General features: G+C 34.8%; 1 protein-coding gene across 1 annotated transcript in view; it reads left to right on the plus strand.

Annotated features, from left to right (window-relative positions):
* Positions 1-812: 812 nt before the first annotated feature.
* ADARB2 (adenosine deaminase RNA specific B2 (inactive)) overlaps positions 813-26,975 on the plus strand; it is a 682,058-nt gene continuing 655,895 nt past the window's right edge. Inside the window, 1 exon segment of the mRNA XM_043968556.1 lies at positions 813-1,389. Coding sequence (XP_043824491.1) covers positions 1,290-1,389 — 100 coding nt within the window. The 5' untranslated portion in view covers positions 813-1,289.

A 26,975-nucleotide genomic window follows, 5' to 3' on the forward strand; every position in this document is an offset into this window, starting at 1 on the left:
GCCCTAATTAATTTGTATTCTAATTAACAGCTTACTGTCATTGAAAGGCAGAAGATAACTTTTCCTGGAATATGTCTGTACTTTTATTTAAGGATTCATAAGCAAAAGCATCTTTTAGCAGATGAGAGCACAACAAAATCAAACAAACAAAAAATTGTTCAAGAGCTGAAACCACACAATAGTTCCATTTGCCACATAACACCTATATAATCTTACTTTTCTTTATCCAACATTACAGTTGGTAGTGAAGCTGCCTGATAAAACCTTTTTCATTTCATTGTTTCCAAAATGAACCACTAGACTCAGCAATCCCTCTTTTTATAATCATTCTGAACCCCCCCCCATTTATCTTTACATAATAATTTTCTTCTTCAACGTGAACAACCATGGGATTTTTTTTAGCAGCCTCTGAAAAAATAAATATCCCAAGACAGGCTCTTTCCCTGGGGATTACAAAGCTGACTCCTTTCTAAGGTGCTGTGTTCTCAGCGTTTTTTAAAGAAAGATCTTTCCCCTTTGAAACAATGAGCAATCTAATGAATGAACTAGTTAATAACTAGTTGGTCAGAGAAAATAGTCCCTACATCTTTATGAGAGTCTGGAAGCATGTTGTTCTGCCCATAGGGTCTAAAGCAGAAAGGTTTGAAATCCCTTTCGTAGCATCCCTTCTTGTAAGCTGCCCCCTTAGGCTTCTCCCAGATAAACTGGCGCTATGTTTTTATTCCCTACAGTGCAGTTCTCCTTCCCTTTCTATCAGGTCCTAAGCATATCCGTCAGTCCAAATGGGAGCTGAGTTTGCAAGCTGACAGGGGATGGAAAGGGCTGGTGGTGCTGATGTCAGAGCCAGGAGACAGTTGTGATTGGATCTAATTAGACTTTGCAGCAGCAAATAGACAAGCTCCCTGCATGATTGGCTTCAAAGTGTCTGGTGCCAAACAACTAACAGAGGCGCAAAAAGTAGAAGCCGTGCATTTACAGCCCTGCTAAAGGGAGTCAGACAGAACGCGAGCTACCCAGAGCTCTTCCGATGCTTGAGTCTCTACCTTTGCACAGCTCTCACGACATCGTCGGAGCATTTAAGCATGCCAGCCCAGGAGATCAGAGACAGTCAGCCCAGCTGAAAACAAGTGACAGAGAACAATTAGAGAGGGGGCTCAGTACTCAAAAGTGATCCCGCTCCTTGATCTGCAAAACGGAAGCAGCAGCTGCTGCTGCTGCGAGAGCGAGAAAAAAGGTGAAATTTACCAAGAAAAGAACTCGTCTCTATTCCCGTCTATTGAATCTCAGCCATGGCATCCGTCTTGGGGAACAACAGAGGGTCTGGAGGGCTAAGTAGTCAACTCAAATGTAAGTCCAAGAGGAGGAGGAGAAGAAGATCAAAGAGAAAAGGTAAGGCTCTCTCTCTCTCTTTCTGCCCCCAAATCCCAAATCTCTACTTTTCCTTTCTTCTCTCTCTTCCCCTGTTCTTTTTTCTGTTTCCTCCTTATTTTTTAAAAGCTGTACTTTTAGAAACCAATGGGATACGAAAGTCAAATATCACTTAGGAGTGCAGATACTTTCATAAATTGCTAGAGGTTTGTGTAAGGCAAAATGATTTTTTTTTTTTTTTGGTGAATGTACATAACAAGCCCAGCAAGCAAAAAGGCTTCTTTCCCAGGAGACAGTTTTTGAAAGGGGTGGAGGTGAGGACGGGGGAAGATAGATAAGGAATGAGGGAGAAGCTTTTCTTTCTTTTGCAAGAAGGGATCCATTTCGTCGACCAGGTACTGCAGTCCAACTCCATAGTACAAGGCTGGTGCTTCTTTGACCCTGTCAGAGGTAACATTATCACATGGTGCTTAATGAAAGAATAGCTTGAACCATCCCCAGTAAAAGCAGTGAGATAAAATTTAGTGTCAGCTTTGCAGATCCAAATCGTCTTTGAGGAAGGAACAGGCAAGTCATTGGCAATTGCTTCCCCTAAACAGTCTCATAGTTTTCACTTAGAAGCATGTCACTTCATTTGAAAATACCCAGAACCACAAAAAATGCTTTGTGTGAGGTGGTGATTATATTAATGGGGATTAGTATCTAAAAGACAAACAAGCATAACATCTTGTTAGTGGCCAAGCAAGATGTAAGGGGGGGCAGTTTGATGACAGGTTGCTACTGGCAAAGTGTAATGGGGCTGCCTGGTTATGAAAATTTCTGGATCTCAAGTGCATAAAGTTAGTCAATGCCATCATAGATGAGTACTGCTTCTAAAAAGGGATGTTGATATAGAATTAACATTTGCTCTAATAGAAGAAGCAGTGTTCCTGAATGCTATTGCAGCCTGTGAGCACAGGATAGGCAGATGAAAAGCTTTTTCTAAGGCTGCCCTGCTCTCTCCCACAGAGAGGATCTCATGTCATTGTCAGCTGCTTTATTGTCGGTCTGGAGAGAAAAGTTGAACTGGTGCACATCATTTGAAATTGAAGACTTTGGAGATGAGCAAATTTGGTTCTAGAAAAGATAGCAAGAAAGACACAACTATTATTCTCTCTCCACCACCCCCCATTTGAAAGCTACTCATGGAGAATGTATTATTAGATATGGTCAGAATAGGAAATCCCTGGTCACTGCTAATTTTTATCCTTCCAAATGCCTAAGATAAGTTTCTGTCAGACCATCAACCTAACTGCTTTTTTAACAGCTCACAAATCCCTTATTGCCTCTTCTAGTAATGGGAATTAACCATACTGTTTGAAGTCACAAATGTCAATATCCCAGGCAAGCATTCTATAAGCTTGCATGTCAAAAACAATAGTTATAAGTACAGAAAACAACTTTCTGAAAAGGCTTTAAACTCTCTGCTATCAAAGCAAAAAGTATCTGGTAACTTATTTAGCCCTTGGGTTGCTGAAAATGGGTGCTGGATAATTTCACTTGGCCATTTAGATATCCCATTTTAAAACAGACTTTTATATATTTTCCAAAGGCAACAATACCAAGTAGTGGCATCAGCATCAGTACAACAAAAAGATATATAGGCTTGGGTGGAACTTATAAAAGAGGAAATAAATGTAGTCTTGTAGCTTTGCATTCTTGTACATCTTCATGGCTATATCCTAATTAGTGTTTTGCATTATGAAAAATTTTAGTAGATTATATGAAAAATATTTTAACAAATGTGTGAAATAGCCATACTAAAGCAAAATCTAAAAGAAAATAATTTTATTTGAAAGGGAGGTTTCACCACATCATCCCTAAAAATGTAATTTCTTTTGAGTCCATTTGGAAAATATTTATATTTCAGGAAACCTACTTTGGGGGATAGGGGAACATGAACTTGAACAATTTTTATTTGCCATAAACTTGGTGATTAGGACAATAGTTGTTAAAGAATTTCATGTAACAGAGGCTTCTATGCTTTAAAATTTTTTTGCATATACCTAGACGTGTTTCTTACCATATTCTTCTTATTCTTATTCTTATTCTTAGCCAATAATGCAAGAGGAAAAAGTGGTCAGGTAGAGGGTAGTTTCTGCATATAGGTGAGTCTTGCTGAAATCTTCTATAGTGTTTTCTTGCAGGGATCATGGTGTGGGAGTCAAAATAATATTATTAAGTATTTTAAGGGGAAAATCAACTGAAATTAGAGGTACATACTTAAGAGTTTTGAGTTGATAAGTAAAATTATATCTATGGTACAGAGAAGGGAACTCTCCTTTCATTTCCATGGAATATGTGAGTTTGTAAGTAATGCCTAAATGTTTCAGCCACTTGATTTCTCTCATGTAAAGAACAATAGTTGTCTTGTATTCAAATTAAATTCCATCCCTAGTGTAAATTACCCTTAGCCTAAATTTTTACATTTTCTAATTTTAAAATATCATACCTGTTGATAAACTCTAAAATTTACCTCATTATGAAGCATTTTTATAGAGACCTGTGTAGTGAATAAACCGATCACTGCATTTGGGGGGAAATGGATTTTGGTATGAAGAAAAAACACGTCCAGAACAAATATGAACTACTTGTATAGCATGTTCCTTTTTATGTCAATTATACAAAAATAACTAAATGAAAATCATTTTTAAACAGTTAAACTATTGTTTAGTCATTAATAGTTGATACTATTACTTTCCCATATCCATAATTTAAATCTCTTAGATATTAGGTGCTATATACATATAACATAAATATATATACACATATAAATCTATGTGATAGGAAGTGATATAGATTTATTTTGAATAGTAATATTTCAAATCATCATGCCACATAAGAATAAATAAATTAAAGAAGTGAACTAAACATATCTTAAGCTGGCTTTAGGGAAATAAATTTCAGACCCCTCAATTATTGACACTGAAGCATATATAAGACTGCTGTAAAAAATAAGTTCTTTGCTTGTTATCACTAATTTCTTTATATGATTGTGTTTTTGAGTTGAAACTTTGTCTTAAAAATACTAACTGCCATTCTTTGTATAAATAAAAAAAGTTTTCAAGAATATTTGCATAAGAGAAAAACAATAAATTGAAATAAACCAATAGAAAATAATAGGAAGGCAGACTTTTTACTTAGGTGAATTAGAGGGTGTTCACATCTTATTGGACTAAAGACTTGATTTAATCTTTATTATACCCTTTTTTCTATTATTAAGGTTTAAGGAAAGAAACAAGCACACATGATTTGAGGAATATTTTGCTGTTAGTTATCTATCACCAAATATCCACACAGTTCAGATATCTCTGAGAGTACAGAGTTTTTGCTTATTTTAGACCACTTGTTAGAAGTACTCTAGAAAATTGTTCTTGGCTAAAGCTGAATCGTTTGGTTTTATTGGACCTATATATAAGTATTTGCTAAGTAATTCAGTAAGGGAATATGTGTAAGGTAGGGCCTTTAACTCCTAAATTTAAATGTAACAGTTTAACCTTCTTGTGCAATTTGACAACAGTCAAGATCCAGCTATTAAAATTCAGAATATCAGTGTCATTACATATCATCTTCGAGTAATTTTCCATTAGTCACTTTTCTGATTATTGATATGTGTTGTTATCCTGTAATAGCTTTAGGCAAATGTATTTTCTGGAGTATTTAAATGTATCCTATTCATTAATGTACTACACACATTACTAGAATTGTTGTATATGTTTGTTTACTAAAAGAAGTCATTTTTTAGCCTGAAATATAATGTATAATTGCCTGGATTTGATTCTCTCTTGCATGAACTGGTGTAAGAATTGCAAAAGATGGAGGATTGGTGGGTAAAAGAGTAAATATTTGTTTTGTGACCAAAATGGTTAAAATTATGAGTTTTAATAAGTCAATTATACTAAACTGAGCGGTAAAAAGAAAGATTTCAAGATCAATCTTACATGTAGCATAAATATGTACTTGCTAACTGTAATTGAAATTGGCCAGTTGCATGTGACATTTCTTTCTTTGCAATTCTTGACAGCAATGCAACTAACTCTAAGGACTTTCATGCTCCTTCAGAGTTACTCATAAAATATACTTTTAGGAAATTGAAAGGAATTTTGAAAACACCAATACAAATATCTGTTAAAAAAAGTAAAAGAAGACAAATTGGCAGAAAATGATGGAGAAACAGAACAGGTTTCCAAAGTTATGAGATGCTAATAGAAAAAAAAGTTGGCAAAATGAACAAAATAAATAGAGCAGATGTGTAACCAAGGAAAGATTATTTTGAAATGAAATTCCATGAAAAATTAATGAAATAGAAAGATTGTAGAAAGGATGAAGGTAGAAAGCTACCGTGGCTTTTCATCTTCCTGCAATGCCAAAGTAATAAATGAATGTGTTTCATCTTGGCTGGTTCAGGGACACAACTCCTTCCCCACGACAGGCTTGTGTCATCGTGTTTCAAGATGCTCTCTGCTTATCTCATTCTCTGACAGCTCAAGAGGAAGGACTGGATTTGGTGATAAAATGTAATTGATTAAACCTTTAGCCATCATCTAATTTTGAAGGAAATTTTTAAACTACCTTTTCCTTTTTTGTTGTTCTTATATTTTATTATTACCTCCAAATTTTAGTGATCCATGTAATGACAGCAATTTCCGATTGCATCAAGGACATTAGCTATGATGACTGAACTTAAATATTAGAATAAAAATATTGGATTCATGAGGCCATATCTAAATAGTGGAGGATGAGGTTATAGTAGTGATGTCTTCCTAGCAACAGCATGTATGGAAGGTTAGGATGACAAACCAGTTGGTTTTTATGCGATTTAGGAAAATTATTTTCCCTGTGATTAAAACATGTAATGTTCAATTAACTCCAAATTGGCAACATACAGTTAGTGAGTAAGTTAGGTGGTACACTTAAGTTATATGCAAGCTTGGCCTGCACCCATCTTTTTGAACTACTAGGAATTTAAGATCATCATTTTGTCCCTTGAGCATGAACATTAAAGATCTATTTCTATAAGTGGGAAATGAAATCATACTTCTGTCTGACTATAAGCTATTTAAAATTAGACCTTCCTAAACAGAAAATGGTTAGGTAAATTCTACCCACAAAATTTTGTGGGTTTTTTTGTAACAGATTCAGAAAGATCTAAAACTCTATATGTTAATTAATATCAAGAGAATTTTCATCCCCTTTATGAGAGATCTTTTCCAAACTGATAAAGTAAACGGGAGAAATTAAAGGTCAACTGAAATCACCCAATGAAATAACAAAAGCATTAAAGTTGTTATCCTATTTGCTCAGTATTACCACTTCTTAGATTTATATAGGATATGACCAGATATAGCAATACAATTCTGTAAATAACATCCACTAATTAGAACTCTCAGAAGACTCTGTTCAATATTGTATAGAATTACAAAGTATGATGAATCTGAATTAATTTCTACCTTTAAAAATATCTTCTTCAATATGAAAACTTTTAAATTTTGTCAAAGGCATGCTGTGAAGTTAGATTCATGTCAGTCCACATTAAAAATATCACACAAAACAACATAATTCTTTAATTAAAATAACCCAATTTTTAAAATAGCTCTTAATTGAAAGGAGATAGTTGGGAAGGTAGAGATACATCTTAACTTTTTAAAAGTGTCATTGCACTTTTTAGCATTTGAAAAAGCATCTTTTATTTTTCATAATTTTAGCCATAATTATCATCTGTTTATAAATAAATGCATTGGTTTTTTTCTTTTTATGAAGGGATCCTTATCCTCAGGTTAGAAATTATGACTCCTTGGTTCTTCCACCTCAGAACACCCAGATATAGTGGCCCAAATATTTAGAATGAGTTCTTTTTAAAGGACTAATAGCACAATCCTGAGATTGGAATCTATATCTATCCTTTGCTAATTTATAAATGAGCCAGATAATGTTCCTGGAATGTGTACCTAGATATGAAAGTGACATTAGTAATGGCATGTTCGTTTATATCAGAAATGTCATTTGGTTATTTGTGAACACAATAGTACTGTGCTAATGAAACAAAAAATATTAGAAAGTTAAATATTCCTTAGAGTAAAATTCCTTCATCACCATTTCTGAATTTGTCCATTTTTATTCCAATACAAAGTACTTAGTACTTAGTAACCAAACAAGTCCTCAATATTATCCTTTTAATGTGGAAGAAGAAATGTTTTGCGTGTTATCCATAAGTGTATGTTAATTCTCATGAAAATTCTTTTTGAATGACAAAATTACTGATAGTTGATATGTTATCAAAGAAAGCAAACAAATGAATTAAATGGATCTCCTTTTATATTAAAAAGTATTATGCAAACAAAATATTAAACTTATAAATTCACTCATTTGTATGTGAAAAATGTTTGCTTACATAAAATCCGGTTTTATTTCGGCTTTTCATGGGAAGTACACATGTGATTGGTCCTAAGACTCTGAAATCTTTTTTGAAGGATCATTTATTTGGAGCTGGAATTTCAAAGATTTGCTGCTTGTGCACATCTAAGCCTGAAGGACTGAAGGTGATTACACTGAACTATTTCCATTGCAGAGAAAGCAATTAGGGCAGTCATGTTTGTGTAACTGCTAATTCAACAAAAAACATGAATATTCAAGGTGGACACAATTTCCATCAAGTCCATCTACTTTTCTATAACTAATATGATCAAAACCTCCCATGAATTTTATTGAACGGCTTGCTTAAAAAGAAATCCAACAGTGCAGATATGAAGCTAAAATAAGATAATTTTTAACTACTTCCTTTCATATTATACTTTTAACTTGAATTTGATTATATGCATCAAGCTAGGGAGCTTTAAACCAAGCAAGCTAATATCCAGTTTTTAAAAATTATATTTCCACTTAGAAAGTACATCAGAAGTATTTTCTACATTTTTGTTTTGCCATTTAAGATAATAGCATAATAATATACTTCCAAAAAAAAAGAAAGAAAGAAAACCTCCTATTATACAGAAGGAAAAAGAAACATCTGCCACAGCGGTCATTATTGTAATATGATGAATGCCATAATTAGATTCTAGCATGCTTTTTCATTTTATTTCTTGTCTACGAAGAGCATAAATGATTCCTTTAGATATCTTAACTGCAAATTTTCTCCTTAATGCAAGTCACTATTGCAAACTTTGTAAATTTTAAAAATGTTTACACCATTTATTTGTGGCTCTCACTTCTAGCATCTGATTGAAAGAAAATCTTATTTATCATTTTCTAATGCCTTATATGCCTTCTCAAACGCATGTACACCATGCAGAACTGGGGCAAAACCATTTTCTGAATCTAGAATCCAACTGCACAGGTTCAAAATGTCACCAAAACACAAATCTCTTCTCATTAGGCAAAACTGACTTTTTTAAAGCAAGAGGCTTTTAGACTGAGAAGATTTTCCTAAATATGAAGAAATTCTATCAAAAGCCTATTTTTATTAACCTGAATCAATCAAAAGTTTACAGATTTTTTTCCTAAAATAAAAACTACATCAAATAATTGAACCAAGCATTTGGGAAAATGCAAATTTGACAAACACTGAAAAAAACAGAAAAATAGTTGTGACCTCCTCTCAACCCTGAATCTGGTTGGGCTCACTCATCCCTATCTACAGCAGATGCCATACATGCATTTGGTTTGCCGCTGTGAAAATAGATGTATCCTTAAAAGAAATATCCTTTCACTTTATACTAGACAGTTCTTGAGCCGAGATGCTGAAAAACAAAATGCATGCAAGCTCAGATTCTATTCTCTTGGTATAATCCAAAAAGACAACTTTTTTTTTATCTCTGTGATTTGGGGCCCAGTAATAACACACTGTAAAATAATATCTCTTTTTCTTATATAGCAAAAAGCTGAAATGCACCTATGTTAACAATGCACAAGAAAACTGTTTTGCTCTGGTCTAACTCTAAACACAAACACTGCCACTGAAACACTCCTAGTCTATTCATCAGAGTATCCACATTCAAGCTGGTAGTGACTAGCTCTCTAGAACATATGGGGCAGAGAGAAATAAAGAATACAAATCACCCTACAGCACCCTACACCTCGAGCTGATAAGAAGTAATTTAGAAACCATGACCTGCTTACAGCTCCAGGTTTAGGAGGAGAATAATGGGACAAACAATTGCTTTTATAACACCCAAACAGAAGAACATGGGGAATAGACTAACTTCGATATTCTTTTGACAGGTGTGTGCTAAGAAAAAAAATAGCGTCAAGTGTAAAAGCATAGCTTAGCTGTGTGGGTAATGTGTTCCTTCAACATACTTACCATTTTCTTTTCTCAGGTGCTAAAGAGGAATGCACACACAGCATTGATTGAAATTGAGGCAGATTTACTTGTTAAGTAGACATTTAGACATGTAAGGTTACTCATTTAAAGGGTCTGAAAACCTCAAGTCTTCTGCTAATTTTGCATAATCACTATTTTGTTTTCATTCAAATTTCATTTGGAAAAAAATTAAGTCATGACTCTAGATCTATAATTTGTAGAATTTTTGCTAAATGTAATTCATTGCCATTTTTGCATTCATGTGTTTTTATCCAGGTGCCTAGTTGGCTAAGCGCTCAAATACATATTGTGTAAATGAGGAAGACATATTCCGGTTTCATTTCACATCACTGTTCTATATTCTGGAGACAAGTGGTATAACGGATAAGGCTGTCTTTGGAGTGAGGAAAACCAAGGTTCAATCTCATGTCTAACACAAACCGTGTTATCATCATCAAGTTACTGAATCTCTTAGACTATTACGTTACAAAATTTCATCAGGAGAGGGAGTTTCCATACAGAGTTCTATAAATTGATAAAAGCAGTTCTAGACCCCCCACCCCAACCAAATAACATACCTATGTGCATATGTGTTTTGTTGAAGTACCCTTTTCTAACAGTAGTACTGCATCTAGTTAACAAGCTTTAAAATTAGAATAATCTATTAAGTACAATATGGAATAAAACCAAGAAACTTTTAAAGTATAATTTTTTAAATAGAAAAAAAAAACTTGTGAGAGTAAATACACACTTAACCCCAATTGCCTCACTGAAAAAAAAAAAAAAAAAGGATGGGGAGAGTAAATACAACAATAACTTCTAGTGAAAATGACTTGGGTTTCTGATATTTGGCTTAAAGAAATATTTGGAGGTTTTTGTTCCTTATTTTTATTAATTTTTTTAAAGCTACCCAAACTTCCCTCTTCTGCAATAGCCCCGGGGAAGGGTTTCTTGAATAGCGATAATGTTTTTGTAGTCATTTAAGGTAGCTTGGAACAAAAACTAAGCTATTTGACTTGCCTTTTGGACAGAGAAGAAACCCAAATAGCTTTGAAAACTTTCAGTGCACAAAAGAATAAGATAAAATAAAGCCAATATTATTAAAGAGAGAGTAGCTAAGGCATTTTTGTGAGGAAAAAAGGAAAGGAAGTAGAAGGTGGAATAGAGCAGGAAAGGAAAAGGGGAACAGATCAGAAGAGAGAGGAAAAAAGAGAAAAAGGATTATTGAGAGGAAGGGGGGAAGAGTGGGGAGAGGAAGAGAGATAGAGAAATAGAATTTCAAAGCAAATTCTGGCAGGACTTAAACACTTTTCCTTTGGGAAAGCGAAACAATCTGCTTTGTCATTCTTTATATCCTATCCAATTCCATTCCTACTCTCTATTTGCAACTCTGTCTTAAAGATTTTGTGAGTGTGAAGACAGATCTGGATTCCATACTCAGTGTTGCTTACTGGGAGCAATGGATGGAGTAGATAAAACCCAGCCATGGTTCTTGTCACTTATCCATACTTTCCTATATTCTTCCCTAATTCTTTCATTTGTCTAAATTTTATCTCCCTTACTAGAATAAAGTTCCTCAAGAACAAGAAGGCTGTAATAGATTTATTTCTTAACCTCCTACAGTCCCTAGAATTGTACTGGTCAGGAAGTAGGTTATTAAATATGAATTAAATCCTGATTGGAAGATAAGATTTATCCACATAATCATGGTATCTTTCCAGCCTCATCATATATTATTCCCCTTCCTTTACTCTACAATTCAAACAAATTGACCTTCTCTCTGTTCTTCACAAAGGACACCCCCCATGTCCCTTTCCATATATTTGAATTGGCCATTTCTCATTCTTGAAAACTTGTTCACTTCTTCCTCATAGAATTCATATTTGCCATCGATAGTCCTCAAGACAGCTAGTGCCCTCACTCACTAATCCCCTTGCATTAAACTACACTTTTAATGTTTATTTTCTTTTTTACATTTATACAATTTATACTCGTCTAGAGAGGGATTGTTTCATTATTTGTATTTCTGTCCCTAGCACCTAGAATAGTGGCTAGTACATAGTAGTCACTTAATAAATGTTTGTTGATTGATCAAGAAGAAGATGGATAGCTTGTTAATAAGACATGTAGTAAATATCTTGTTCGCTGTCTCAGTTCAAAAGCAGTGAGATTAAGTTGGGAAAAGTTTTAGTAAGGAGGCAAGGTACTACCCATTAGCCTCTCTGGCCCACATTTTACCCTTGTATAAAACCAGTGGTTTAAATTGGATGATCTCTAAGATTTTTATGACTCTAAAATCTATTATTTTTCATATAATAGAAATTAAATAACACCATGGCATACACATGTAATCTATTAATTTTTCTTTGGCTGTTGTAGCATATGTTTTGTCTAACTGGTGTTTCTAACCACTTTTTTTTTTGCTTTAGAATATATCCTAGTCTAAATTTTCCTCCTAGAAAGCAATATATGTCTAATTTATTTGGGGTATGTTTTTTGGGGGGGGGAAGTCCAGAACTATCATTTTAGCAATAAGGGGACACCACATGTGGAAACTTCTTTCCCCAATGTTCATAGGCAATTTTTCTAAAATTTAGAGTCTTAGAGAGTTGTCTGGGGATTTGGGGGAGGAGGAATTGAGTTTAAATAGCTTGTATGATTCAGTCAGGACTGGAGTTCTGGTCTTTTTGACTCCAAGGCTGGAACCCTGTTCACTATGCCTTGATTACTCCTACCTTATTCAAAGGTAAGGGCCAAAGCTAACAATGATGTTCTGAAAGATCTTCCAAAGTATCCTAGTAGTAAATCTGAGAAAACTGATCCAATCTCTTTAGTTCATTTTGAAAAGCTTCTAAGCAAGCATGTTGCATAATTCCTATTTTGAGAAAGGCAGTAAATAACATGAACTTTCTTCCCCCTGCAAAGGTACTTTATCTATCCTAATGTGTTGCAGAGAAGATACCTAAACTAAACTGAAATTAAACATAGCTTGAACTAGTCACTGTATGAGTTAGTACTTGTAGGCTAATTTTCCATAATTATAGCCTAGAAATGTCCTTTGCCTTTATTTCCAGTTATGTCATATAATACAATGAGCTACTATTGAGGTAAGGTTCACAGTTAGCACTGACAGTGGGGCATTTGTGTTGGGTTCCTGTACCACTAAAAGAGATCTCACTCTTCCCCCCTGCAAAAAGGTTCATTGAGCATCATCTGTCTCCTGTTCCTCTTCCTAACCACTACAAGTACAATTATTTTATTTCCCTCTGAAAAATGCAATTCTCACCTCCTATGTGAAGTATCCTAAAATTCTTTTCAGTCTAAAAAGCTAAGGATAAGTATATTTCTGTATAATGGATATATTGAAATCCAATGATATGTTAAATCACTTGACTAGCATCCTCATAGAAATACTGCTTGATATTTCTACTTCATTTTTTCAGCCAGGGATAGGATCCCCTTCCTTGGAGGTCTTCTAAAATAGGATAGATGCCCATCTGCCTGGGACTCACCAAACATGCAGAGCCATTAGAGGGCTTCCCACAATTCCTTCTATAGATCTTTGATTTGGTGAACTGAAGCCATCCAGGGAAGGTCAGTAGAGACCTTTTGAAATTCAATGCACTTCTTCCTAATTATAAAGGTAAAACTCTTTTAGGTACTTATTGAGAATTCTTTTCCCTCTCCTCTCCCCTAAATTATTAGCACATGCTCAGTGCTTGATCTTCATTCAATTATCTAAGTACCACTTCAGCATTTAAGTATATGAATCCAGAGATCCAAAGATTAATCAAACATGTGGAAGATCTTTTGCTTGGTTGATCCATGCCTATGTCCATACTATGATTAGTGTGGTGAGCTCCCTCTCTACAAACAGAGAAATGTGACTCATCTATCTATCTATCTATCTGTATTTTTAAAGAATGGTATAGGGGGTGGGTAGGTGGCGCAGTGGATAAAGCAGAGGCCCTGGATTCAGGAGTACCTGAGTTCAAATCCGGCCTCAGACACTTGACACTTACTAGCTGTGTGACCCTGGGCAAGTCACTTAACCCCCATTGCCCTGCAAAAAACAAAACAAAACAAACAAACAAAAAAAGAATGGTATAGTTTAATATTTAGTTAAATACTGAGGGATTAAGTAATTTTGCCTATACTCATACAGTTAGCATCTATAAGAGAGATCTTAAATCAGATCTTCCTGACTATAAACACATTTCTACACCTGCTACACCACAGGGACTCTCATGAATAGGATTTCCAGAGACTAGTCAAGATACACCTTAGCCAGGTACAAAGAAGGATGATGTGGGCAGGAACATATAATAAAATACTGTCTTAATAACAGTAAAGGGATATATCTTCCATACTAAACAACAAAAGTGATGAAATCTTTTTTCCATTTTTGTCCCTTTTTTGACAAGGGAAGCCATTCTGTGAAGCTAGGGCTCGACAATTTAGAACATCCCACTTTAAGTTTAAGACCTATGGACTTCTTTTATCACTCATCCAAAGCTTTCCTTTGCTGCCCAGTGAGGCAGAAGCTTTGCCAGGATTGTGGCAGATTACCCATCACTGAAACAAGAGAGAATAAGGTCAAAATGACCTACAATAAAAAAGTAGACCCTATACCCTGTGTCTATTCTTCTCTTAAACCCATATCCTTGGTCAAAAAGTCTTCAGAGGCTTTGCATATTAGAAAAGGCTGACACTGTTTCTGCTGCAGCCATCTTGCCAGTGAAAGACTTAAATAAATGCCTTTTTTGATATTTGGTATAATTTGCACAAAGATGTCTGACATTGCTATAATATACAGCAGCATATAGTGGTAAGAGTATTAGACTTGTACTCACCATGGGTTCAGATTATAGCTCAAACACTAATTATGTGATTGAGTTTACAAATGTCCTTTCCCATCTGTAAAACGGAGATAATATACTTCTAAGGAGTCTTTTGAAGAAATAATGATATACATATTTACACACATATGTATGTATATAATGATGTGCATATAGTTTTTAATAATGATATATATTCATGTGTACATATATTACACATATAAATATGTATGTGTGTATTTATTTGTGTGTATGTATATATGTATATCCATGTGTGTGTTTACAAATTATACACACATTTATGATTTGTCCAGACCTGTGATTTCAGGATCAAGGTCAAACAATGCATGTCACAGGCAAATCTTCCTTACTCCAGGCCTGGCTTGCTTTCCCTTATAACATAGTGTCTATGTAAATATAAACATATTATTACTAATCTCTCAGCATCATAGAGGAAAGTTCTATGGTCAAATATCCTAGTACAACTCAGAAACACATAGTAGCACAGATAATATCTTTCAGTACAAATAAGCATTTGTTTTTCCCTTTTTTTTTCTCCTGTGCTTAGCACAGTGTTTGGCATATAATAAGTGTTTATCAAAAGCTGGGTTACTGGCTGACTCTAACATATTTTCAGTCCTCTATAAATGTATAATAAGAGATGTCAGAGAAATGTTTTAGAAAAGGAGCCTTTAGTAACCACTGGTCTTTTATTTTCAAATATGTTATAATTTGATATGACAAATATCTAAAGCAATCAAACCTGATGACAATATTATATGCATTTTTGAAGAAAATTTCTCTAAGCTGAATCATACTTTAAGACCATCAATAATGCAACCATATTACAATATGCCTTTAAAAGGATTCATCTGATTCATTTTCAAAGAGCATCATTTCAATCCAAATGTGGATCAGCGTATTATGTGTATTTCCCTAAAACAGCTTTTCTCTCAGAAAGTTTTTTAAAAATAATGTAGATTAAATTATAATTCTGTTTCTGTCACTTAAAAGCATATTCATCAGATGAAAAGCTCAGACAATTATTTTGATAGTTTCTCTGGCAAGTTGAGTGTATCCTTGGGATTTGATAGGCTTGGGATTTGATGAACTAATCCCTAGGAATTTTTTTTTCCTGGATTGTTTTCTGTTAAGTTTTGTTTTTAAATGTGATCATATAAGAAGATTTTCAGTGTCATTTGCTCCTCACTTTTTGTTTTTCTCTCCAACAACAACAATGGTGAATATAATATCGAAACAGCAGAGCATCCAAGGACTACCTAACTGGTCTGTGGATAGATGCTAAGGGATCCATGAATTTGGATGGGGGAAAATACATTTTCCCCTCCCACAAACCTTTCATTTCCTTTGTAATTCTATGCATTTGATTTTATGGATTTAAAAACATTTTTATGAAAATGACTCTATAGATTTCTCAGGAGTTCTCAGTGGGAGAATGAGAAGAGGCCTCCCATATGAGGTGATACCTGACCTGATCCTTGAAAGAAGCCAAAGCTTATAGGAGGCAGAGGGAAAGTTAAAATTTGAATACAGGTCTTCTGACTACAACTGCATTATGAAGATTTAAATGCCATTTACATAAAAAGAAATCCTTTACAGAGGGATGTGATAGGAACATTAGATTCATAGGGTTTCAGAATGAGACAGGACCAAAGAACATCTAGTTCAATCCTTCATTTTACAGAAAAGACCATTAAATATTGTAAAGAATTAATTGTTATTTGAGGTTTTTATGACCCCCATCTTTTGGTTAGAATTTAAAAAAAACAAAAAACAAACCTCGGCGCACTCACTGGCCTGGGCTCTTCAAACCCACAAGGTACTCGACCCACTGGTTGTAGCCATCACCATGGCGCTGGCACCTCATGTTATCACCACTCGCAGACGCCTACATGGGCCTGGCAAAATTATAATGATTGGAAGCCTAGTGAGGGCAGTCATGTGACTGTGTTCTCAGCTGTTCTCAGCTGATTCCTGGGTGGTGGTGTTGTTCAGGTTGTATAATTTCCCTTTCCCCATTTTATTTCCTTTCCCTTAATCCTACTGATCCTGTTTGTGTTATTTTAAATTCGTTCTTGTTAAATAAATCCTGCTCTAATTTGAGGAAGGTTGTCGGTCTCCTTCTTTGCCCCAATATTGTGGCAAGCAGCCTAGCTAACACTCCCCAATTAAAAATTGGTCCCTACAATATCCCAAGAGTTTAAGTGACTTGCCCAAGATCATGCAGGAAGTGATTTGTTTCGATGTTAAAATTATGCTTTTTATTTGTTGTTATTAACATTATAACTTATGATGAGTATTTACTATCTAATTTATGCCTATAGTCATGTTAGAATGTTTAAGAAGCTTTGAGACTTTTGTAAACAGGAATATCATAAGTAACTTGAGTTACAGTTTCTAAATATATGTCTAAGAAAAGTGCCCTCCTTTCTTTGTATGTGAATTTTGTCTTTAACCTTACATTTCTCTTGCATTTTTGTTTTTATTTTCCTTCTTAAAAATGAGCTTACTATTACAGTGGAAAGAATGATGGATTTAGAGCAAGAACAATGATAATAATTATGATGACGATGATGATGGTAATTATAATTATAGCTAGAATTTATGTTCCTAATTTAAGGTTTTCAAAGTATTCTATAAATATCATCTCATTTGATCTTCATAGCAACTTCTGGAGATAGATGCTATTATCATTCCTCTTTTACAGAATAGGAAACTGAGGCAGATAGGTTAAGTAACTCGTCCAGGATTACAAAGCTAGTAAATGTCTGAGACTGGATTTTGAACTCAGATCTTTCTAACTCCAGATCAGCCCTTTATTCACAGCACTCTTGAGAAGGAAAGAGGAGACAGACACAAAGACAAAAAGAGAAGCAGAGACAGAGGGAGGGAGAAACCATGAATTTTTTCAATGTTCTCTCTGTTCCAGGCACTATGCTAAATATCAAGGATACAAATACAAGTCAACAATATACTCTCTGATTTCAAGGAGGTTCTGTTATAATGGAAGAAGGCATAAAACAACATGTTAAGTTCAAAGCTAGAGGTGGCAAACAAGGCTACCCCAGAAGCTCATGATTTGGGGCTCCTTGGTTTTTCACTGGCATGAAGATTTTGTTTAATTTCTCTTGTTCTGGTACATTTACAAATGTTCCCCCACCCAGCTTTCTTCATATTAAAAATCAAGGGGGCAGCTAGGTGGCACAGTGGATAAAGCGACAGCCCTGGATTCAAGAGGACCTGAGTTCAAATCCAGCCTCAGACACTTGAAAATTACTAGCTGTGTGACCCTGGGCAAGTCACTTAACCCTCATTGCCCTGCCAAAAAAAGAAAAGCAAAGAAAAGGAAAAAATCAAACCTATTTGGTATTAACTTAATTCATTTTCATTCTTCTTCTTGCCACCATATTTTCTAATATTTCTCTCTTTTCCTTATATTATCATCCTAATAGTTTAAATATTGCAGTAGATAACTTTGTGAGTGATGTTTTGCTAAGCTTATTCCAAATTTAAGGAATCCCAAAGCTCCTAAAATGAAGTGAAGGTATGCTAACTCCTCTGTTCTTATGTTTTATTTGGTACAAGAATTACTTAGTTTTTTATTAGCTCCATTTTCTTCCTTTAGAGAGGCATCAAGGTATAAGTAGTTAGGGGGATGGACACAGCTTTAGGAAGACTTGATTTTGAGTTCTGACTCAAATGCTAGCCATGAGACCCTGGGCAAGTCACTTAATCTCTCAGCCTCGGTTTCCTCATCTGTAAAATGGGAAATAATATCACCAACCTCAGATCACTCTTGTCAGAAGCAAATGAAATATGTGCAAATTGTTTTCCCAACTTAGAGCTTTGTAGACATATTCTAACATCTAAAGGGTTTCATAATGATGTTCTAATTGACTATATATTTTGAATCTATATATTGTGAAGGCCAAATGATGATCATTGGAATACAAATAACAGATCCCTTTGAATTTCCTGTAATATATATGAAGCAGATGTATTGGAAACGGATAAATATTGTCATTATTATGCATGTGAGAGCAAATACAATAGCAATAAATAAAATATTCATTGTCTTGTTCCACACACTGTTCTAGTCTCAATTTCAATTTTCAAGCTGAGGAAAACCCAAGATTTAGGCTGTTAAAACTCAGAAGCCTTCCTGGTGTCCCATAATTGAAAAATCTCTCATTACTCACTATTGTAATAGTATAATAATAATAATTTAATAGTAATTGTTTATATCAAAGACCCCAGACCTCCTTTTTAGTTAATGCTTTCTCAAACACCAAATTTTCAAAATTGTTCATCTTCCACATACAGAGATAAAAGGCATGAGTGTTCTTGACTGTTTTAGGCAGAAAAAGAAGACATTAGTTGTTAGCTTTCCTCTCCCCAGTTCACTTGGGATAGTCTTCAATTGGCTATTGCCACTTAAAATAGTAAACATTTTGTTGTGGAAGGAAGAAGTGGATTTGTGTAAATCTATACTGGGGACAGGGAGGGAGTTATACAAAAGACCTTTATTTTGTTTTTAATGCTAATTGATTGAAAAGGCTACAGGCCAGGTGTCAGACTGTGTGCCTATTGTCTGAGGATCAACCTAGCTAAGTTCAGAGAGGCTCTTTCCTAACATGGCAGCACAGTGATGGATTTTGGGACCCACTAACTCTCTGATGACCATCTAATAAGAAGTATGGGGACTGGAGATGTATGACACCATAGATCATTGTTTGAACCAATAAATCCTGAAGTCATACATTTGGAGCAAGGAGGGACCTGAGAGGTCAACTGATCTAAGCCCCTCACTTTAGAGATGAGGAAACCAAACCCCGGAGATGACAACAACATGCTCAAGATCACAATGGAAGAAGTGGCAAAGATGGAATTTGAACAAAGTCCTTTTACTTCAAAGCCAGTGCTCAGCTTGTTCACCTATGCCATGATGTATTTAGAAGTCTGTGGGGTCACAGCATTTATACTGATAAATATATAATAATAATATATAATAATAAATAATAATAATAAACAAAAATCAGTTGCTTCAAATAATGACTCAAAGTGGGTGGGGGTAAGTGGGTAGAAGGAAACGATTGGTAGAAGTACTTTGTATATACCACTGAAAATACAAAATATTTTGCAAATTTTGATTTATATCTTTGTTTCCCTTTCCTTCTTTCCTCCTCCTCCTCCTTCTTATTCCTCCTCCTCTTCTTCTTCCTCTTCTCTCTCTTATCCCTCCCTTCTTTCCCTCCCTCACCCCCTCCCTCTCCTTCTCCCTCTCACTCTGTCCCACCAAGAGAGAAGTAATAAAGAATTATGAGAAGGGCATCTGGTCTAACCATTTCATTTTATAGATGATGAAACAAAGCCAGGAGTTAAGTAATCTACCCAAGGTCATGTAGCTAGTATGCAGTAAAGCTGGCCTTTGACCCCAGATCCAAATGTTTTTATTCAATATAAATTGGGGTTCTTTTCACAAAATTGTGATATGACAACACGACTACAAAAAATAATGAAAAATGTCCGTAAACTAAATACATCTCATCACCTTTCTGTCAAATCTATATGTTCACTTAAGCTCTGCATTTGTCCTGATTGAATGAAGAATCTACTTCTATTTAACAATTTATATACCCCCCATATATGTATTCGCACAAATCCACTTATACCTTCCACAACAAAATGTTTACCATTTTAAGTTCTTTTAGCCAATCCAAGAATATTCCAGGTGAATTGGGGGAGGGAGGGTAACAACTAATGTCTTCCTTTTCTGCCTAAAACAATCAAGAATACTGGTAGGAGATTTGGGAAATTACTTTTTTTTCCGACAAAAGAAGATGGTGTTTCCCCACATTATACTAAGAGAAAAAGATAACAGGGACTTCATTAAAGAAGAATTTTGAGTCTGTTGTCAAGAAAACACTAGTAACATACTAAAACACATATATCGCTAGGTAAATGAAACAAAAGGAAGAAACTCATTTATACCTATATCTATGGCACATTTGATTAGGGTTTCTGAAAACAACTGACATGTTGCTAATACTCTATACTTCAAAACTGGTTTATAAAAATCATCATAGTGAAAAAAATCAATAATTTAAATTTCTACGATTAATAGAATGTGATTGTTTAGAAAGTGTTTACATATTAAAGAAAATTCCCCATTATGCTTAATAGGTCAATATCTATTAAAATTATATTGCTATTTTAAAAGCAGATTTAAATGCTTTGACGAATAATACAACATCTAAGATTCTTGGGCTATCATCTTGGAAAGCAGAAAATTTTATGCAGAACACCAGAAGTTTGTTTTTTATTTTTAATTTTCTTTCTACCATTAACTTAAGTGAGAATATTTCTGTCTCCTTGTTTACCTCATAGGAGTTGATGTGTGTATATGCCCTTGAGCATTTTGGTAGAAGAACTGGAAAAAGCATATTGTGCTTTGTCATGTTTTTTTGAGCATCACCCCCCAAAACCCAGAAAATTAATATATTTAGAAGTTATATTCATAAACATATCACAATATTTCCTATTTATCTCAATGGATTCATGATCTCATTATTATAACCTACTCTATCTACTAGTATAAATCAAAAACTACCCTGCTTTTTCAGTCTGCAACTTTTATCCATGTTATCAAAAAAATCCCACTCCAGACTAGATTTTTGAACATCTTATGGGTACCAATCCTAAACACAAGACATCCAGCTGTTTTTCCTTGCTTTTACTTTCATGCCTTGACTGCATTTTTCTAATCATAGAATTCCTTTATAATATATTTTATGCCATGTATCAACATTAGCCTTTGTGTCACCTAAAATTCTGATTGTTCAGAGCATATGGTTCCAGATCCTATAAAAGTCTCTCCTCAACTCTGGGACCCTTACTTACCATAAATCTGGTAGGGCCTTTTGGGTAATCCTAATTATATAGATATAGGCCAAGCTTCCTTTTCAGTGCATACAGAACATGCAGAGGTTGCAAATCAATTTGTGAAGTATTTAACTTAAGACAGAATAGAAAGTTAATAAGCATGGGAAAATAAGTGAGTAAAGTAATATATGTTTTTAGTCTTCCCCTTCAATTCTCAAAATGTATGCCACTTCTTCCAAATATTTCTAGGAAAGTGGCTTCTGGAGAAACTCAAAAAAGAGTGTGAAAACTCTCTTCTACATAGAAATTAGACAAAATGAGGCAAGAGCCAGTTGCTCCTTAATTCCTCTCTGCTTGATCTTGTCAGGGAACATGCAAGATGGTAAATACCTCTTGGATACAATTTATCAGCTAGACTCATGAAGATTCTGCCCAGATTCCTTGGTTAGGGGAGAAAGGGCTACACCATATTACCTTTTTCCTTATCCTTTTCTAGCCCACATATTTTCATTTTACTTTATTTTATTTAAAATTTTTTCCCAATTACAATTACCCTCCCTTCCCTCCCCCCTCCTGAGGCCAGCAAGCAATCTGATAATATGTTGTATACTACAATCACGTTAAACATATTTCCATATTAGTAATTCTGTAAAGAGAAGGATCAGAACAAAAAGAAAAAAACACAAGAAAGAATAAACAAGAACAATAACAACAAAGGTAAAAACATTCATATTCCATAGTTCTTTTTCTGGATAGTCCACAACTACTGATTTAATCTGTGTTAAGGAACCAATCTCATAGGATTCTGAATAGGAATCAGTCATTATAGTCATGACCTTATTGAACAGTATGGATGGAGAGATGTTGCCTTTCACCTAAGTCCTCCTTGGTTTTTTTAACCAAGGTATAGAGATGACATATGGTTTTTGAAAGATAGATAAATAGTATAGTGGATAAAGTAGATAAAGTGCCAGGCCTGGGGTTAGGAAGATTCATCCTCCTGAATTCAAATCTGACCTCAGAATATAGCTGTGTGACCCTGGGCAAGTCACTTAACCTTGTTTCCTCATCAGTAACTTCAGTTTCCTCATCTCTAAAATGAACTGGAAAAGGAGATGGCATATCATTCCAGTATAATTGCCCCAAACCGCCCCAAAACAAATGAGGTGATGAAGAGTCAGACATGACTAAAATGACTGAACAACAAAAATAACAATGGTTTTCAAATGCTTCATAAGCATAGCCTGACATCATTGAAGTGACATGTTTAACAAATTTTCAATAGAAAATACTTGCATACTAACTGTTGCATGTGGATCATTTGCCTTTGTATCCAAGCTTTTGTTATCCCAATAGTTCATTTGAAATGCCTTCCTCTCCTCACTACCTTCCCTCCCTCCCAAACCAGAGGCTTCCCTCCTTCAGAGTAATCATCAAAACTCACGTCTTCTAAAACTAACTCGACTCAACTGTGCTCATTCCAGTAATCTAATAATAGTGCCCATCTATGAATAATTACATATGAATGGGACTGTGTATTATGTATTTCTTATTGTATGTTACACATTTTCTTATGTATTTCTTCAGTACCCTTGCACTCTCCATATCCAGTCTCCCCATGATCCATTTCTCTTTAGGTTGTAAGCTCCTTAAGCATAGGAAGCCTAACAGTTAATACAAGTTTATGCATTTTTTTCAAGTGCATTTTCAATCAGTGCTGCTAAATCAATGTAGGGAAACACGCATAGCTTTTATACCAATTGTCACTATTAAAAAAAAAAAGTAAGCTTGACTTTGGCACATTCTGGTTTCACTTTTCACAGTGTGTGTGTGTGTGTGTGTGTGTGTGTGTGTGTGTGTGTGTGTGTGTGTATGTGCAAGTGCAATCCCTTAGCTGGAGAAGATCATCATGCTTCAAAATTTGCCTAATAGTCTCCAATTAGGCCTGCCTCATTTTCTCTGGACTTATCTCTCTACAGTGCACACCCTGTGCCCCATATCTCCTGTATACACACACACACACATATACTTGCTTTCTGACAGTCAAAAGCATCTAATAGTCTAACTCATACTAAAGTGTTAATTACCAATAGGGGCATTATCTCTTCCAGAGGAGTGTTCAAAGATGATGTGTTTGTTCAAACTAATGAATCTCAATCAGTACAATTTTAAGCACTGAAAACAGGATGGTGCAGGAGACTTGTTTTGGTTGTCATGAAAGGAAAAGGCTTCCCCATGTTGCACATTATAGTATTATGCAAAAAAAAATACATAGTCGGCATTGTCTCTAAAAATTAGGTCTAAAACATTTTTGTTCCTTCTCATAGCTTGGAATAGGGGCAGGCAAAAAGGAGAAGAGGAAATGCATTTGGAAAAAATAATACAATATAATTAACAATCTCTTATCTTTCTCCAAAATGGTCATTTAGAAGAGACTCTGACTCTGGTCTATGTGAATTCATACCATTATTTTTTATTCTTTCAGAACAAACATTTCTTAAGTTTATGTTTATTCTGTATATTCCAGAGTTGAAAGGGACCTTACATGCCAATCTAGTTCAATGCTCTCATTCTATTTTAGTTGATAAAATTATTGTCCAAGGTCATGCAGTCAATAAGAAGCACAACTAGCATTTCAGCCCAATTTTATTCCAAATCTTATCCTACAACCACTTCTTTATATTTTGGATAATCAAGTTACATTGCTTTATTTGTATATATTAATTCTTTCAAGAAACATTAGAATGCTTATTCATCCTATGGAAGTAAATTGCTATAGTATGGAGATAGCATTCCCCAGTAAATACAGAATGAGATTGAAATCAAGAAAACTTGTATTCACATATTATATCATATATTTACAACTCTATGTTAGCCTAGGGAAGTCACTTAACCTCTCACTTAGCTTCAGTTTGTGCATATGCAAAATGGGTGAAACAACAGCATCTTCCTTACACAATACATCATGCACATAAAATTATTTGCAAAACTTTATTATTGCTAATAGTAATAAGATATCTATGAAAACACTTTAATATTTACAAAATATTTTCAATGTTCAAGTTATTTTCTAAGTATTGTAGAGAACACAAAGGAAAATAAGACATACCTTTCTGTCCCCAGGGAGCATAAAATCTAGTGAGAGAGAAAAAGATGTAGAAAATAACTAGAAAGCAGAATGTGAAAGTCCAAGCAAAAAAATCTACAGATAAAATGCTATTAGAGCTCAGTAAGGGGGAAAAACAAGATTACTACTGCCTCAAGAGATCAGGAAAGCTTAATAGTATATAATTCAGAGTTTCTGAAGGTTTATGAAATGGCTTTTCAATAGTTTCAAGAGAAAATAGACATGTTGAGGCCATATCTATGTGCATGATGACACCAAAATATCTTCCTGGTCCTGTACAGTCTTTGCCATCCCCCCCCTCTCCCTGACCCTCCCCACCCCCAGGCTTCCAGCCCCAAGCCTAGTGCATTATAAATATAGTCTAGGGGCAGCTAGATGGCGCAGTGGTTAAGCACCGGCCCTGGATTCAGGAGTACCCGAGTTCAAATCCGGCCTCAGACACTTGACACTTACTAGCTGTGTGACGGTGGGCAAGTCACTTTACCCCCGTTGCCTGCAAAAATAAATAAATAAATAAATAAATAAATAAATAAATAAATATAGTCTACCTAATCAACATTTCTTTAATTGTTGATTGGCTGAATTCTGCATTTTCATGTGTAAGTTGCATTATCTTTAACCCACCCCCTGACCCATCCCCATAACCAGCACTGAGCCCAAAATGAGTAGGTGGGTCAGTGCATAGAGCAATGGACTAACAGTTAAGAAGACCTGAATCTGAATCTTGCCTCAGATATTGACAGTGTGACTCTGGGAAAATCATTTAAACTTTCTCAGCTACAGTTTTCTTATCTGTAAAAAAGAGATAATAATAATAATAATCATCATCATCATCATCATCACATCACTGGTTTGTTGTGAGGATCAAATAAGATTGATATATGTAAAGTATACTGTAAATCTAAAAGCAATATATAAAAATGCTAATAATTATCATTATCAGGACAAGTAGGAGACACAGTGGATAAAGTGCCAGGCCTGGAGCTAGGAAGAGTCATCTTCCTGAGAGAAAATCTGGCCTCAGACATTAACTAGCAAGTCACTTCACTCTGTTTGCCTCAGTTTCCTCATCTGTAAATCTGGAGAAGGAAATGGCAAAACCACTCTAGTATCTTTGCCAAGAGAATCCCCAATGGGATCACAGAGTTGGACACAAATGAAAGGACTGAATAACAACAATGATCATTGTTATTATCAAGGAAAAGAATAATCACAGTCAGAGGCCCCTACTGAGAGATATGTCTTTCTGCTGTAGGCTTTGCTTCCTGCCGCCTTTGCAGAATTCAGTCAGATGAATGCCTGCCATGACTCCTATGTTTTCAAAAGCTAGGATTTGAATCTCCTTGCTGCATTCCTTCCACCACTCCATGTTATACATCTCTTAGAAAGAGGCATGCCTCTCATGGTAAAATGGCCAAGTGAAATAGCATTCTATTACAATAACCTCACTCACCATGTATACTTTCTTAATTGCTAAGAATAGTGTGGGCATTCTAAAACATCAGCCATATCACCGTAGAATTACTGATTTAGAGGTTGGAGCAATTTCCTTCCAAATATGTGGAAAGACTAGACCAGATGCTATTTTGGACTAAATTTCCAAGCTTAATATTGGTTTTTCAAGCTGGTGCTGGTATGTGCCTTTTCCTGAATTTTAGACCAGGATTCCAAATGGTGGCCCACTGGTGGGACTTGCAGTCCATATAGCTGTACCCCAAGCTTGCTCTGAACAGGAGGAGCACAAGTATTGCCTCAGGTGTCTTGGTTGTTTATTATGATCTCCTTAACATTTTCCACTTGGCTGGTAAAACTAAATGATTTTGAATAATTGGGCTCAGATTCCTGATTTGGAAAGTATACTAAGATTTCAACAAAAGAAATATTTTCTTCAGGAAATTAAAAAAAAAAACAACTCTCCAGGCAAGGTTAGGGAAAGTATGTTTTTATTATTATTTAAATAGATCATTTTAGATTCTTATTGTTTGTTTTCTCTAGCTTTTTTAATATAAAAAGAAAGTATGAGTTTGTAAATAGCTAGTTCTTTTCCTCAATTTTTTGGGGGGGACTAAAAAAATACTCTAGAAAAAGGGAAGTTCTTCCAGATGTTACTTTGAGCACATTCTTGTTTTCTATGGATGCTCACTAACAAGTATATTCTTTTTTCAAGTGAAATATATGAAAGAACCTAGTATAATCCTGTAGAATAAAAAAACTAGAGAAGTAAATTTAGAAGAGATGGATTGGAAAGTATTGAGAGGGGGAATCATGGAAAAGAATCTTTTTATATCCCAAACATAGTTTTATCTTAAACATCCTATTTGTTCCTAAAATAATGTTTTTCTCTAAAAAGATTTCAAGAAATACAAAAAGAAAACCTGCCCCATTCTCTAAATGTATCTAT

The sequence above is a fragment of the Dromiciops gliroides genome, chromosome 5 (genome assembly GCF_019393635.1).
Source record: "Dromiciops gliroides isolate mDroGli1 chromosome 5, mDroGli1.pri, whole genome shotgun sequence".
Classification (NCBI taxonomy): domain Eukaryota; kingdom Metazoa; phylum Chordata; class Mammalia; order Microbiotheria; family Microbiotheriidae; genus Dromiciops; species Dromiciops gliroides.